The following is a 14716-nucleotide window of genomic DNA, read 5'->3' as shown; positions in this document are numbered from 1 at the left end:
TAAGAACCAAATGCACAGATTAATCAACTGTACCCAAAACACAGTAAACACTATAAAACCACCATATCTATAACCTCAACCACCCGTTACATGATCTGCATAAATCCTTTCATCAAACAAGATTTCTGGCCCAGCCCTCCCTAATTAATGAAGTTTCATAAACACAACAATATATCTGGGAAATAGATATTAATAAGTACCATATCGACCATGATTTGAAGAACCATTGTCCCGGGTTAAAGGCCTTCGTCTACCTCTATCTGACAAGGATCTGCCAAATGTAGAGCTCCAAGACATCGACGGACTTATCTGTGAATTGAGGGATTCATAACTCCAGTCATGATCAACATATCTATCAAAATGATTCGATAAAGAAGGGCTCATTCCAGGTTCGCAGCCAGGAGGTCCATCATCTTCAACGTCCCTAGACTGCCTTCTCTCGTGATATTGCCCTTGGCTCATATGGCTCAGATATTCATATGACTGAATGTATCTAGGGAGGGAACGGTCTCCAAAATGACTTGAACTTGAATAGCAAGGTGCCCAGAGTCTTTCATCTGCTTTTTCTGGGATTGGAGAGTTTATTCCTGGAAATTCAACACTCATGTTGGTGAATGATTTAGTATAACTTGTACCAAGAATTTCCCCATCTTCAGGTTCTTCCTTAATTGTGTCATCTCCAAAAATTGTAATCCCCGACGGCTGATCCTCCTCGTCGGGTTCTAAAAAATTGCGAAATACTTATGTTAGTACAATCATTGGAGAGGTGACCTCAGACATGAACCAAACACAAGACTGGGTATGGATAGAAGTACAGAACGCATGGCAAATATCTAGGTAATGCAGCAGAGGCTGTTGCAAAATATTTGAAAAGTGGGACGAGTATCAAGTTGCTTATTAGCAGATAAAGTCACAACTTTATACCTAAATAGGCAGGTGGATATCCTATTTCTCGCATTCTGTTAAGCCATGGAGGTGGATCAAACTCCTACAACAGATACGAAAGTTACAAATGTGACAGAAAAATATCCTAAGAAAATAATTTAACCTCACTATAATATTTCACGGATTTGATTAATATCAACCACATAACACCAGAGGCTCAAATAATCATTTGACGAACAATGCAAAACCACCAATTCCACCAGAGAGAGTGTTTATCTCACCCCAAGTCCCAATAATTTTCGAGTTTCAGCATCAAGGGCACCAGGCACCAGACCAACATATTTTTTGACCTGAGAATCTTGATAATATCGAGTTGAATTACGAGAAGCTGAATGTTGGTTTCTTTTGGCAGACTTATGCTGCTTCCGGGCATTATTGACAGCGACATTATCACGAGGCTTAGGGCAATCTCTTAGTGCATGGCTGTATGAGCCACAGTTGAAACACCGGGAAGTATCTAAACTTTTCCCTCTGCATGGTGAATGGAAGTATCGAATTAAAGGAATAAATGATGATCCCAAGAATAAACATGACAAATGATTGCATAACATCATCTTGAAAGAGCTATTATATCAAGTTCATTTGCAGGGTATGATTCCGTTGCTTTGTCATTCATAAATTAAAAAGGGAGCAGGAAAAATGTGCATCGGTTCTTTCACCAAAAAAACAACACAGAGAGAAAAACAGCATACCCATCCAAACTACTGGAAACATCAGCAGAAGTCAGAGCTAAAGAAAATTCACGATCATAAATAGGGACAGACATTCCATCCAATGGTATCAGTTCTTTACTTGATGGGTTTTTCATTTCGTCATCCACCCAAAAGACCTACACAATGTAAAAGGCAGATTGAAATAAAAGAGCAATCGATAGAGTTCGTCTATTTCAAGCCAATCTCATGCTTACCGAGTGTGCATGAACATTCTCAACAGCACTTTTGTGAAATAGAGCAATCGATAGAGTTCGTCTATTTCAAGGTGAATAAATTATAATGAAGATGCACAATTGCTACTAAATTATTTTAGCAGCTTCTTAAACACAATATGTACTTAGAATCCACTCCAACAACCCCCCACCCACCCCAAAAAAAAAAATTTTGTCGATTTGAGGGATTTTTTTAATTACATTTGTTTCCAAATTCCAACAAATCAAATCTTTTTAGACTCGGCATTGAACATGAAGGAAAACGGAAAGGAAGATAGTCATACCACAGCAGAAGACTTATCCAAGTCAATGCGAAGAGCTGGGAAGTAGGTCTCTTCTCCAGATTGAAGAACATTTAAATCCTGAGTTTTATACAAGCAGTAAGTAGATAATAAATACTAAAAGTAATTTGGTCAAATTATAAGAAATATAAGTCATCAAAATTAGAGGTAGCTGTTCAACATTTGATGATGGGCAGTTGTGTGCATTCCATTGAGACCACTCCTGCAATAACTCCTCCAGCTTTTGTTTACTATCTCTGTCAATGTTGATAGATTGTCAGATGTTTTTTCTACAATAAGAAATAATGAGACATCTTTCACGAATATAACTGAAGCAAAACATGAGTATTAACTTGTGAAAGCTTTTATCACATACTTGGTCAGAGAGGTGTATATAACATGCACTGATGGTTGCTTTTCATCCACAGTCATCCGGGGTCTTTTAACACCGGATACTGCTGAAAGTTTAAGTCATGGATGGCACAAAACCAGACGGGAGATTTGGTGGAAAAAAGATAGTTACAAGTAAAAACAAAAGAGAACCAAAAGGATATCAATCCTCTTCTTCTAGAAGTACTTAGACTTTACCTATAAGCATGGTATAAAAGTGAAAGATATCTTGAGAAAAGGATACAACAGAAGCCTATTTCCTGACTACTAAGACGGGCTCCAACTTTCATAAGATTTCTTGAACTGTTTTCACTTTGAACAGATAGGGGTCCATTTTGAAAATGCACTGAAGATTCAATAGAAGTCCCTGTCTCTGCTGCAGCAGCAGCTTCAATAATTTCAAAACTTCGCAGCTGGGAAGGGGTATTGTTAACCACATCTTGTCCATTGTCAGTTCCCTTGAGAACAGAAGCATTTTCAAGGTAGCCATCAGACTGGTTTGCATGATCCTCAACAACGAGCATGTCTTCTACCTCAAAATGTGATACCAACTTAGCTTCGTTGGCTTCACAACCAGTTTCACAGGGATTAACTTTCACATCTCCTCCTCCCGGGATATTTGAAGAAGGAAGGTTGATTAAATCCTCGGTTTCCATAGCTGGAAATGGAATATTAATAAAAAAACTAGGGTATGAAGAACACTGCATATAAAGTTGAGTAACCCTGATTAACACTATTGACTAAGTCAGAATTCATTCAATTTGTGATTGTGGGTTCATACAAGGGCATTGAGTTGATTATTCATGCTCTAAAATAAACCAAGAGTTTGATGGCTATTGCTTGTTTCTCCTCTGAAATTTTGGAGTGCATACTTGTTTTTCCCATAGGCCACAATATCATAATTTACACGATAATATATACATCAATATTTTGGTTTTGTGCAATATCAATACAGGAATGATGGTGGCTTTTTGCTTAGGAAACTTTAGCCAATAGAATGTACGATAGCACAGAACTCATATAACCTATTAAATTTCTCCGGTACGAAATAAAAAACAGCGCAACTCAGAGCAGACTGTGCAGAAATGTTGGCGCTCAGATTGAAAACAAATATTCAAATTTCGTTCATAACTTCACTAAAATAGTCAGGCACTCAGGCTGGCCCCATAAAAGCGATATAGTCCGTCACCAAAAATAAAAAAAAGCTACTGCATCTACGTTTGACTCTAAGCAACCACTTATCAAATCAAATCCCCAACAAAAAAAAACGAAACTTTCGAGTTTTGACATCACATCTCGACAATAAAGTTCTCAGAGCGAATGTTCCTATGGGTCAAACAACAATTCAAGCATTTAAACAAACCAAAACAAGCACCACCGAAAAGAGTAATTTCACATGAAGAACAAGTGAAAATTACCGGAGATCTTGGGATGGTGGTGGACTGCAAGAACAATCAGCTCAGCAGAAGCCGACAAGCCGAGCCGATAATTCGATGTGTACCTAAGCTAAGCGAAACACAAAGATAGGGATTTTTCTTTTTCTTTTTGGGAAACGCAAACGTCCACCCAATAATTAGTCTTTCATAATCAGTTGGGATATATAATATTATATACTCCACAATCGTAATTCCAACCTTTCCTTATTTACATATTTTTTTAAAAATAATTAATATCCTTTCAAAAAAAATTTTAATTAATATACAATTAAATGCATTATTATTGATCCTACTGAATCACGTTATTACATATTATTAATAAGTTGCTCGTGTCGTGTGCATTTCGATCAAATTTTGACTCTTATTTTCTAAATAAAGTTAGGAAGGATTTTGGAGTATATAACTTTGAAAAAGTATTTGGTACAAAAAAATTTTAATACGATATAAAATGTAAAAATAATGAATTTGACGGCTTAGAAAATATTTTTAAAAAAATCACAAAAACTTCTAAAATATCGTCTCACGGGTCAATTTTATAAACACCGACTCAATTTATATCAAAAATATTATTTTTTATATAAATCAAATCGATCCGTCTCACGAGACTATCTCAAAAGACCCGTCCGAGGTACCGACGGTAGCATGTTTTCGCCGCCTCTCCGTCGTCGATGCTGGTCGAGGACGAGCATGAAAATGTCACGATCCGGACCCGAGAATGGATTTCTGATCCTTCGTTCATCCCATTTGGAGGAAAAGTCTCCAGAGAGAAGAACATTTCCGTGGTCGCATTTGCATGGGGTGGTTGGATTATTTGATTTGAACACGTTGCTCAAAAGGGACGTTGAAAAAGAAAAAAAAAGGAACGTCGTCCATTTTATGTAAATTTTAATTTTTATATTTCCGTGGCATGCATACACGGTGATCCATCTTCGACCAATTTTCAATTAATTTAATGTATAAAGTTATGACAAGAATCAAAATTAAAATCATACATTCGAAAAGATACGTAACCAGTCGTACAAATCCACATGACATGTCTATCTGATCTATAGAAAGTCCCACGAAATCATTTCCATCCTTGATCCAAATGTAATGGAAATGACATTTTATTTATTAAGGTTTGTTAAAAGCATTATGGCGTAAATGTTTCCAATATTTGGAGCTAAAACAATAAATAAAACATACATAAATATATGAAAAAGATTGCTCTATAAAAAAAAAAAAATTGACATGAAACGGTGTACATCATACAAAATGAGTGCTACGATAATCTGGATCTAGAGGAAACGATTGACACAGGAACTTGCATATGTACTGAATGCATCGGAATTCAGAAGTAAATTCGTAAAACATAACATGAAACCACGTCTAAGACGAGACTGTTGCTGAACCTTTTTTTTAAGCAAACCGAATGCATGAAAAGCAGCTAATGGCAATGTGCTCTAACGTAGAGTCCATTTGATCAAAGAAGTAAAACTTGAAAGTGCGTCCCAAGTGATAATTAACAAAGTTATTCATCAGATACTAGCCAATCATACGCCCAAGGATCTTTCTCAGAATCAAGTCCAACAAACCGGTGAAATTGTAAACTATGACTCTTTCTTTCCCCTCTCTGCTTTCTTATTGACTCCAGACTACTCACCTAAACCACCATCTCTGAAGGGTAGAAATTGGAGTCTTCAAGAATGGAACATAAAGCAGGATTAACGGATTTATGGCCCGCCAGATATCAGCCCATGCACTTTGATGGTAAACAGCAGTAGCAGGAGCATGGTACATAAGCTTCAAGAGCTGCCAGAAAATAAAAAAGTAAGAATAATATAAGAGATTTCATCAGTGAAAAAAAAAAAGAATAATATAAGAGATTTCATCAGTGAAAAAAAAACATAGAAAATTGTCGATATAGGAGGACAACATTCAGTAAGAGGTGACATGAAACCTTCAGTAATCCACCCCTCCCCAGCCAAATAATAATAATAATAATAGTACCAATAAAACAATACCAAATCTGCCTATTCCATGAATAGACGAAAATAATTAAGTATTTGGAACACTGTTAGGCTAATGATAGGCCGCAAAATGTGTACTTGGCGCAATGTTTTCAGAAACAAAAAGTAGTTTAACTGTGGTGGACCTCTTTCTTATACAAAGATCAGCAACCAGTGTCAACTCAAAATGTCACATCAAGCCTCCTGGTGTATGCATGGTCGTGCAGAAAGAAGAAACAATTATTTAGGGTGTGCCTTTAAACGACTGTAAATGTTTAAACCATATGATCCATCTAGATCGGAATCACTCTCACGATAGCCACAAAAGAAACAGAAAATACCTAACAAAACGAGGTAAAAGTCAAATGGAGAAAAATCACCATAAATATTGTTCAAACCCGGTAGCCGTAGGTCACTTCAGTTAACTACCATCATTTGCAACAATAACCAAAGAAACTCAAGTACCTAAAAAGTTTCATATTCAAGCAAAAAACTTGATATATACCTGCCAGTACATAAAAGCTTGTATAATACTGCGCTGCCACCTGATAGAGAATTTCACAATTGAGAAGTTATAAGCCTTGACAAGTTTACAAAAAGAATTGCAGAACAATAGGAACGAGAACAAAGAGCTTGAAGAAGGGAAATTATGAGAGGTACTAACGAAAAAAGTGCTATGATCAGGAGAAAACCAAGTACAATTTCAGCTCGGGAGGACAAAATGCTAAGGGTGGTTGTGTTTGACACAACCCAAACACAAGCCTCTTCCATGTATTTCCTGTAGGCGTCAAAAAAATAGTCATAAACAGATAGAGGGAACACTTTGTTCATCATTAGGAGAACATCAAGTTGTTGGCGACCACCATCTCAGTCAGGTCACCGATAAAACCAAAACATAACTAATAAAAGATCCAAAGACTGCTCGACTATTTGTGGCATTTCATCAGGCGTTTTAAACATGATTTCAGGTGAGTGAACACTTGAGTACTGAAGTTGCCAAGCCTATAAGGTTTGTTAGCAAAAATCACAAACTCAATCTAAATATTAGTTTTCATTCTAGAAAAGATGTAAGATGAAATCGCATCTCCACATGCATTAATCACCGGAGGACAGGAAATAGGACTATGCTTATAAACATAAACAAACTTTCCGCAGCTAGAAAAAGATCATTAAAGATAAATGTCCATAATTTCATGCAATAATAATGAATTGTGACTCTTGAATCCACAGCTGCTCGTTTTTCTTTAATCCAAAGTATTTAACATTCTCAATCAAATCAAACATTAAAAAAAATTCTGAACCTCCCTTCCAAATATATATATGAGTGATTCAAATTTTTTCATGCCAAATATTGATGCCGTGTGACAACCATAAAAAAAGAAGACATTTAAAAGCAAACACTAGGCAGTTTTAGTTTCTCAATCTTAAAAGCACATCGTTAGAACTTGATCACTGATGTAAAATGTACATGTGTTTCTTACCGGTACAAAGATGATCTAGCAAAGTTATGCCTCAAGAACTTAGCAACATGCTCAAGGGCCCGGCATAAAATGGGAATCAAGGCAACTGAAATAAGGAAAATAGAAACTTACAAAAATTGCCAAGAGCAACAAAATATAGCAAGCAAACAAAATCAAGAAACAAATTATGACTATCTAATCCATCCTCACACTTGAGGCACAGATGTGAAGATGCAAAAATGAGACAGTAAACAGTGTAAATAAAATCCTTGGTAGCAACCACCGACTGAAACCATACTTGAAGAGCCTGCAAGTTCCATGCTCTAGGTTTCTGCAAATTATGATTCGTGAATATGAGTAATAGAAAATATAACATAAATTGTGTAACAGAACAAATGAAGAAAATAAGTAGGAGATTACCCCATAAAGGGAATATAAAGAGGACACAGAAGAACATGCAATCCCTAGGAAAGAAAGACGATAAGCTCGATTTGATAGATTTTTTGGTATGATGGGAGACATAGCAAGAACTGCCACAACAAATACCTACAAAAAAAAAGAACGAGAGAAAATAACTGAAAAAACAAGTTTTCATGTGTCAACCACATGGATGTACTTCTCAAAGTTTGATATGACACTCAATCCACCATCCTGCCTCAAAACTAAAATAACTTGGCAAATTACTTGCATGAATTTTGAGCCTCCAATTCAGCCGAAATAAAAAATGGAAATTTGTCACGCGTGACTAAAAATCACCAAGATGCAGAGTTATAAATTAAAAAAAAATGATATTAGCCAAGTAGAGTATGAGCTGATACATGAACAGGAACCATAAAAATTCAAATATCAGTCAAATGTATTGCGTATGTGAAATCCAATCGCATCAAAGGTTGAGCCAAATACGACAGGAATTTCATCTAAAAATAGCATAGCTCAGCTTGTAACCATAGAAAATGTCACTGCGAAAATTATAATAGCCACCTGCTGACCTGCCTGCTACTTTCTTACATAACTTACATATCTCATGTAAGAAAATTTCGCTTAATAACAACTGTAAGCACTTGAAAAAGTCCTCAGAGGGTTAGGTTTTACAAGTATCGCATTACTTAAGATAGATAACAACTGTAAGCACTGTAAAAATCCTCAGAGGTCCAGGTTTAACAAGTATCACCCGTATACTCATACATGAAATGTATATGCTTAGAAATCAACAAGAACTCTTAGTGAAATTTTAGGAATACTACATATCATAACCTGACCAATTTGGCATAAGAAAAATCATCGAAATTTTACTCTAATACAAAATGCACACGTGAAACTGGAAGAAATAAAACCATAAGATAACCTGCATCAAATAGAAAACCAAATTGGGTGGGTCTTATCAGGCATTGTTATTTTCCCAAAATTTTGCCACTATTGACTAGTATTGAGTTTTCAAAACATAGAACATAGACATTTTTGTATGTTGTATGAAGCAGTTGATAATATAAACTCAAACTCTAGGCAACAAAATCCTTTGTGCTTGCATCTGCCTAGAAGAATTCAGTATGAATTATGATCAAAATATATATACATACCCAAGCATTAACCGAAAATTGAATAGTCTGTTGATCCCAACGCAATGATGCAGAATTACGAGGTGGAGTAGTTGAGGTCTCTGCAGTTCTATTAGAAGCCCCTACATGATGAATTTACTAGTTTCAACTCAAAATACTATGTCGGAAATATCGCTACAAAGCACGAAGCTGCAACGTTTTTTCTTTACAAACTTAAAGATAGATGCAATATCACTCAGAGTTAATGATGAAGGATATTCATACCTGAACTCTGACGGCGTGTACTACTGTTGGGAATAGATGACGAAGAATTTTGTGATGCTGCTGTTCTCTCTGGTTGTGATGTTCTACTAGCAGCCATTGACTCAACATTTAGATTAGGATCCTGGACAGTATATTACATATCAGCAGAAAATGATATTTCAATTAGCAGTGCAGAGAAGCAACGTGCATCAACATTCTTATGTAGAGCTGCAAGCAACAAGTACACAGTACGGAAAAAACAATACCCATAAATCAACAACTGCAAGCAACAAGTACAAGGTCGACTTCCCCATTCCTATCACAAACAACCAAAACTAGATGCCAAATTTCTACTATTGTAACCAATAGAACGATGTAACACCGTAAAAAAGTCTCAAATCAGTTTACGTAGGTGGAAAACCTGAATAGTAATAACATTTAAAGAGAACCCTCAGCCAGGTCCTATGTCTAGTACTTATTTGAGCAGTCATACCCCAAAAGAAAAGTATTCGAACCCCAAATTATACCTAAATATCCCCTCAACTCAATTGGTCCAAAAATAAATTCTCACACGCGATCCTCAAAAATTATAATCAATTGAATAATGAAAGAGGATTCATATTCAATAAACTTCCATTGACTGAAGAGAATGAAAAATGAATCCTACGATGTAGCGCTGATAGAACTTGCGCTTGAAGTGGTTAACGACATCATCTTGGGAGGCCATTTGAGGCGGAAGAAGGACATTTGACCAGTAATCTGCCCAACGAGGGTCGTTATCGTAATCGTACGCTGCGGCCGCAATCCGCTTCAGCTTCTGTGGATCCTCTCCTCCTCCTACCATCGTTCTATCTCCCAAAAAGATAACATGTAAATGGAATATTACAGTTGAAAGCTACCGGTTCACTCTTCACTTTCGATTGTTCCAGAATAATTGCCGCAGGCTCTTCTCTGGGTTAGCGTACGGTTATTTCAATCTATATCACATTATTTATTTATTTTTTATTTTTTATTTTTTTTTCCAAAGCAAATTAGAAATATAATACGTCCCTTGGATGTTGAGACTTGGGAAATTACTGACTACAACTTTACCAAGAAACAAACGAGAAAGTGCAATGTCGGGACTACTAGCCTGGGCGGCGGACGTGGTGGGAGGCGGCGTCGGCCGGCGGAGCGACGAAGACAACAACCCTGATTCCATCCCACTCATCTTTACTCCTGAACAACAGAGGTACGTTCAGGAATTGGACGCGAAAGAAGCTTATCTGAACGGCTCGATCCAAGATCTGCGGATGAGACTGCCTCCTCCGGACATTTCACAGCGCCTTCCCCACCTCCACGCACATTCCCTTGCCTCCAACTCCGCCCTTGCCCTCCAGCTTAACGCCCACTCCGCCACGAAACAACAGGTTTTCTTCACTTTTTAGTTTTTGACTTTTATTTTTGTAAGAACTGTCTCATGCTATCCGTATTCTTTGTGATTCCGTTTATTATTCTCTTTTTTAAATCGATTGGCATATGAAGTTCGAGCTTATGCACTTATTTTTCTTGACAACGTGGATAATGTTAGGAAAACATGTTTTTGACCATGAACATGTCGCTTATGATAGAAAAACTCAGTACACAGTATGAGAAGTGGTATGCGCTTACAAATTTGATAGAATGCAATTGAAATTGGTTCGTCGCGTGGTCCGGGTAATTTATGGAATACTGGGTTTTCAGTAAATTCATGTTTTTATTCTCCATTCCATCCGTTTGTTTTAAATTTTAAAAAAATCTTGATTACCGGGAGACTGTCATCCAGTGCTTATCCAGGAACGTATAACAGGAAAGTCAGTGTACGTTCTATATATATGTGTGTGTGGATTTTAAGATGCTTTACACACAGTGAAAGCTTACCTGTACAAGTGATATTTGTTGAAGGTACAACTGAGAGAACTCAGGTTACTGGAAGAAAACAAGGAGTATGAAAATGCCATATCAAATTGTGAAATTAAAATACAGGAAAAGCTGCAGGAAGCAGATGCACTTCGAAGTAAGTTGAAGGTCAGATTATATGTATGTTGCGGGCAATAGCAATACTATCATTTCTTCCACTGCTTTGGGTTTACTTTAGTAGGATGTTTGGAAGTGTCAGTCGGACAACTTTTTTTTTTATCTTTTATATGTTTGCATACCTAAAATTCTCTCTTTTTTTTTAAGGAAATGCAATTGTTTGAGGAGAACTTGAGAGCTGAGTTGCAGAGAGAGCAAACTAATGTGGATGCTACCAGTTCAGAAGAATCAAAAGAAATGCTCGGTGAATCTAAATCAAAAGTTGAAGCCCAAGAAGATACAGAAGCTCGGAAAACTGCATTAACAGAAAAATTGGAAGACAAGAGAAAGGAACTGGTTTGTTCCTGTTTAATGATATATGTTTTTTCCTGTGTTTGTGCATTGATAGTTTAAAATGCTGTCTCTCTTATCTGTTGTAGGCTTCACTGGAAGATGCAGTTCAAATCTTTGAGAAAAAGTGGCAGCAGGTCCAGGATAATGCATTGAAACAACCAACTCCAGGTATATTGTTGTCATGTTAATCTCAAATTTTAGAAAATGAGAGATTTTGATGAACTTGTTTCAATAATTTTAATATTTTTTTTATTTGCTTCTTTTGCGTTCCCATTAACTAAAACAATCCCTTGCAGGTCAGCGAGAAAAGGCATTGGATAAACAGCTTCACAGCCTAATCGAACAGCTTGCTGCAAAACAGGTTTAATTCATTCTTCTAATTTACTAATTTAGTGCTGCCGCTGTTTTATTTCCCCATAAATTTTGAAATGGGTGTTAATGTCCTCTTACATTTGTTTCTTCCTGCATTTTCAGGCTCAAGCAGAAGGCCTCGCCCAGGAAGTTCATCTCAGAACAATGGAACTGGAAAAGGTAAACAGGCTATCGAGACAAATAGAGAGCAGCAGTACAGATGTAAATATAGCTAGAAATAGGGTTGGACGAAGTGGGTCTGACAAGGGGCTGATGTCTTCAGACTACAATGTTGACACTTATCACAGGCTTCCTGTCCATACAGCAGGTCGAAGCGAGAGTTTACAGAGGTTGATGCTTCTCAGGTCTGCTTTTGTGCTTTACATCCTAGTTTTACATATATTGGTATTCATCAAGATTTCATTCTAGAACATACTTTACCATATGTACTGTGCACCCTGAATGTGTCAATTTGGTGGAAGACAGTACTTTTGTAATTTTGTTTACACTTGCATCTCACTTGCCTGTTCATAAACTGGTGTATGCTTAATGAGATTGCCTAATGAAATCTTTGATTCTGCTTTCAGAGGGATTTAATTATTTTACCTGTTTATTTTAGCTTAGTTTTAACTCAAAAATCTTGTGAAATTGTATTTAAACATAGATTTTGAAAACTGATATGATTTGTGAAAATATATTCCTAAGAGTTGTTTATTACAATAAATAAATACATACATACTCGTAATTGAGGACAACTTAAGTATAGTATTGAATTATTGTATTGTGTAAAAATTCTCATCACAAAATTTTAGCAAAGGTATAGAGTTAACTTATTCGAATCCACCTTCACAAGGTGGATAAAGATTAATAATTTAGCAAATATATGAATTAATATATATGAATTCTCATCACAAAATTTTAGCCAATGATCACGTTCCCAACTCAAATCGAGGAGTTACTAATTAGCATAAATCATGCCACGAATTAAAAATTTGAAAGAGTTAGATCTACATCAGATGTAACCACTACCATTCTTCATTTCTTCACGTACTCCAACAAACTCGTGGACATATAGATATCAATTTCTCAGATAAAATGAAATCAATTTGACTATCCCAATATCCTTTTTCCTTTCTCTCTCCTCAACAATTCTTGCAGAAGATCGTTCCAAGAATCAATAGGACAAGGCAAACATCAATTAACGCAATCATTGGCAAATGATTTGGGGATGTATTGGTTATAGACTTTTAATGACTTTTATGGAGTTTAAAAGTCTAGAGGTATTCAAACTAGATTGTTATATACTCTATAAAAGTTTAGTGGTATTCAATGTAAACTTTTATAGAATTTTAAAAAGTCATGTGGTATTCAAACTTGACTTTTAAAAACTCTACAAAAGTCTATAAGTATTCAAAATGTCAATAGACTTTTAATGACTCTATGGAATTCTATTAAGTACAAGAATTATAGCCTAAGGTACAACAATAAAATGTCAACAAAAGTCTTTGATTCAACCTAAAGATTTGTATGTACATTTAATTGAGAAATCTCCTAAATTCACATACTCAATACAAACTTTCATTCTTTTCTCATCTATTTATTTTTCTTTTTATTTGTACTTTTTAAAAACATAATTAAAATTTAATTTTTTTATTAATTATTATATAACATTTTATTTTTAATTATTTTCTTTAATTTTAGTTAATCTATATCTTAAATTATTGTATAAGCAAATTCATACCGATACTATACCAAAATTTTCGGTATACCGAACCAAAAAAACCTTACATTTTAAAAAAAGTTATAATTTATTGTTTTAAAATATTATATATTTTAAAATTTTTATATATTTTTCCGTTATTTCGGTATATACCAAAATTTTCAAATTGGATATCATTACCGTAACGAAATCTTCTGTATACTTAAAATTCGATAAATTCAATATTTTTTTGTTACGGTAATCTCGGTATACCGAAAATTCGATATTTTTTCCCACCCCTAACAGGGCTTGTATTGGCATGTGCTATATTACACAATTTTCTTTGAAAGAAGTGTCAATTTGATGAATTTCAAATTGAACTATATAATGAAGCTAAATTGTCTTCATCAGCACAAGTTTATGCAGGTGACGACTTTGATCAGTTATTTAATACTCAAAAACAACAACGAGCAAATGCTAATGCATGGAGGGATACCATAGCCAATAGAATGTAGAACAATGTTGATCAAATTGTCAGTAATGATTAGATTTTTTTTATAAAAGGCTACTCATTATTTTGAGTGTTCTTTTAATAAAATTTTATTATGAACTTTTAAAAATATTGTTCATTATATGTTGAATTGACATAAAGAATTGAAATTTTGATTTCAATAAATTGGATAGTTCATTTGTCGTTTTTCACAAATTAAATTGATTTAACTTTTAAGTAAGTAAAATTCATTTACATTCATAAATATAAAAAATAATTTAAAATTGAAGAGGTTATTTATGTCCAATAATTATTTTAAAAAAATTAATAAAAAATAAATCACAATTATAAACTACAAAATTCACATAATTCTATGAAAAAAATTACAAAAGTCTACAAAAATCTTGAAAAAAAGTCTATAAGAGTCTATAAAATTTGTTTTACAATTCTATGAGATTCTATAAAAGTCAATAAAAATCCATCAACTCCACAAAAGTCCATCATTTAAAAAAAATCATTAAAAATCTTTGAAAGTATAGAATGAATGCACCCCTTAGCTATCCC

At 35.0% G+C, this 14716-nt stretch overlaps 3 protein-coding genes across 6 annotated transcripts; 1 reads left to right on the top strand and 2 right to left on the bottom strand.

Annotated features, from left to right (window-relative positions):
- Window positions 1-48: 48 nt before the first annotated feature.
- On the bottom strand, window positions 49-4126 carry LOC140964807 (uncharacterized). Of its 2 annotated transcripts, none has more exons than XM_073424752.1 (9): window positions 3960-4126; window positions 2786-3199; window positions 2528-2609; window positions 2333-2408; window positions 2155-2232; window positions 1638-1774; window positions 1167-1416; window positions 925-988; window positions 49-722 (listed from the first exon to the last, which is right to left on the bottom strand). In XM_073424752.1, exons 2-9 carry the CDS (start codon window positions 3195-3197, stop codon window positions 190-192), a joined length of 1632 nt encoding a protein of 543 aa, XP_073280853.1. In that variant the 5' UTR covers window positions 3198-3199; window positions 3960-4126; the 3' UTR covers window positions 49-189. The 2 variants fall into 2 exon arrangements, with proteins under 2 accessions (XP_073280853.1, XP_073280854.1); XM_073424753.1 differs by having other exon boundaries at window positions 2528-2606.
- A 1043-nt stretch (window positions 4127-5169) lies between these two features.
- On the bottom strand, window positions 5170-10131 carry LOC140964258 (uncharacterized). Of its 3 annotated transcripts, none has more exons than XM_073423884.1 (9): window positions 9892-10131; window positions 9246-9366; window positions 9003-9103; window positions 7846-7971; window positions 7636-7756; window positions 7447-7531; window positions 6630-6743; window positions 6471-6510; window positions 5170-5768 (listed from the first exon to the last, which is right to left on the bottom strand). In XM_073423884.1, the coding sequence occupies exons 1-9, from the start codon at window positions 10066-10068 to the stop codon at window positions 5616-5618; spliced, it is 1038 nt and encodes a 345-aa protein (XP_073279985.1). In that variant the 5' UTR covers window positions 10069-10131; the 3' UTR covers window positions 5170-5615. The 3 variants fall into 3 exon arrangements, with proteins under 3 accessions (XP_073279985.1, XP_073279987.1, XP_073279986.1); XM_073423886.1 differs by having other exon boundaries at window positions 6665-6743; XM_073423885.1 differs by lacking the exon at window positions 6630-6743.
- Window positions 10132-10339: 208 nt separating this feature from the next.
- LOC140964257 (uncharacterized) lies at window positions 10340-12549 on the top strand. Its single transcript, XM_073423883.1, has 6 exons — window positions 10340-10633; window positions 11148-11270; window positions 11427-11615; window positions 11699-11780; window positions 11909-11973; window positions 12087-12549. The coding sequence occupies exons 1-6, from the start codon at window positions 10340-10342 to the stop codon at window positions 12390-12392; spliced, it is 1059 nt and encodes a 352-aa protein (XP_073279984.1). The 3' UTR covers window positions 12393-12549.
- Window positions 12550-14716: the final 2167 nt, after the last annotated feature.

Source organism: Primulina huaijiensis, chromosome 18, assembly GCF_012295235.1.
Source record: "Primulina huaijiensis isolate GDHJ02 chromosome 18, ASM1229523v2, whole genome shotgun sequence".
Classification (NCBI taxonomy): domain Eukaryota; kingdom Viridiplantae; phylum Streptophyta; class Magnoliopsida; order Lamiales; family Gesneriaceae; genus Primulina; species Primulina huaijiensis.
Note: the sequence above shows the minus strand (reverse complement) of the source record. Positions and strands in the feature narration are given on the sequence as shown.

Excerpts from the sequence above, each read along its gene's own strand:
- LOC140964258 (XM_073423884.1), bottom strand. The coding sequence starts at position 10,068 with ATGGTAGGAGGAGGAGAGGATCCACAGAAGCTGAAGCGGATTGCGGCC. Across the intron at positions 7,757-7,845 it reads CTTTATATTCCCTTTATGGG|AAACCTAGAGCATGGAACTT; the intron begins GTAATCTCCTAC and ends CATAATTTGCAG. Across the intron at positions 7,532-7,635 it reads TTCACATCTGTGCCTCAAGT|TTGCCTTGATTCCCATTTTA; the intron begins GTGAGGATGGAT and ends TCCTTATTTCAG.
- LOC140964257 (XM_073423883.1), top strand. The coding sequence starts at position 10,340 with ATGTCGGGACTACTAGCCTGGGCGGCGGACGTGGTGGGAGGCGGCGTC. Across the intron at positions 11,271-11,426 it reads CACTTCGAAGTAAGTTGAAG|GAAATGCAATTGTTTGAGGA; the intron begins GTCAGATTATAT and ends TTTTTTTTTAAG. Across the intron at positions 11,616-11,698 it reads AAGACAAGAGAAAGGAACTG|GCTTCACTGGAAGATGCAGT; the intron begins GTTTGTTCCTGT and ends TATCTGTTGTAG.
- LOC140964807 (XM_073424752.1), bottom strand. The coding sequence starts at position 3,197 with ATGGAAACCGAGGATTTAATCAACCTTCCTTCTTCAAATATCCCGGGA. Across the intron at positions 2,610-2,785 it reads TCAGGAAATAGGCTTCTGTT|CAGTATCCGGTGTTAAAAGA; the intron begins GTATCCTTTTCT and ends TTAAACTTTCAG. Across the intron at positions 723-924 it reads ATATCCACCTGCCTATTTAG|AACCCGACGAGGAGGATCAG; the intron begins GTATAAAGTTGT and ends GCAATTTTTTAG.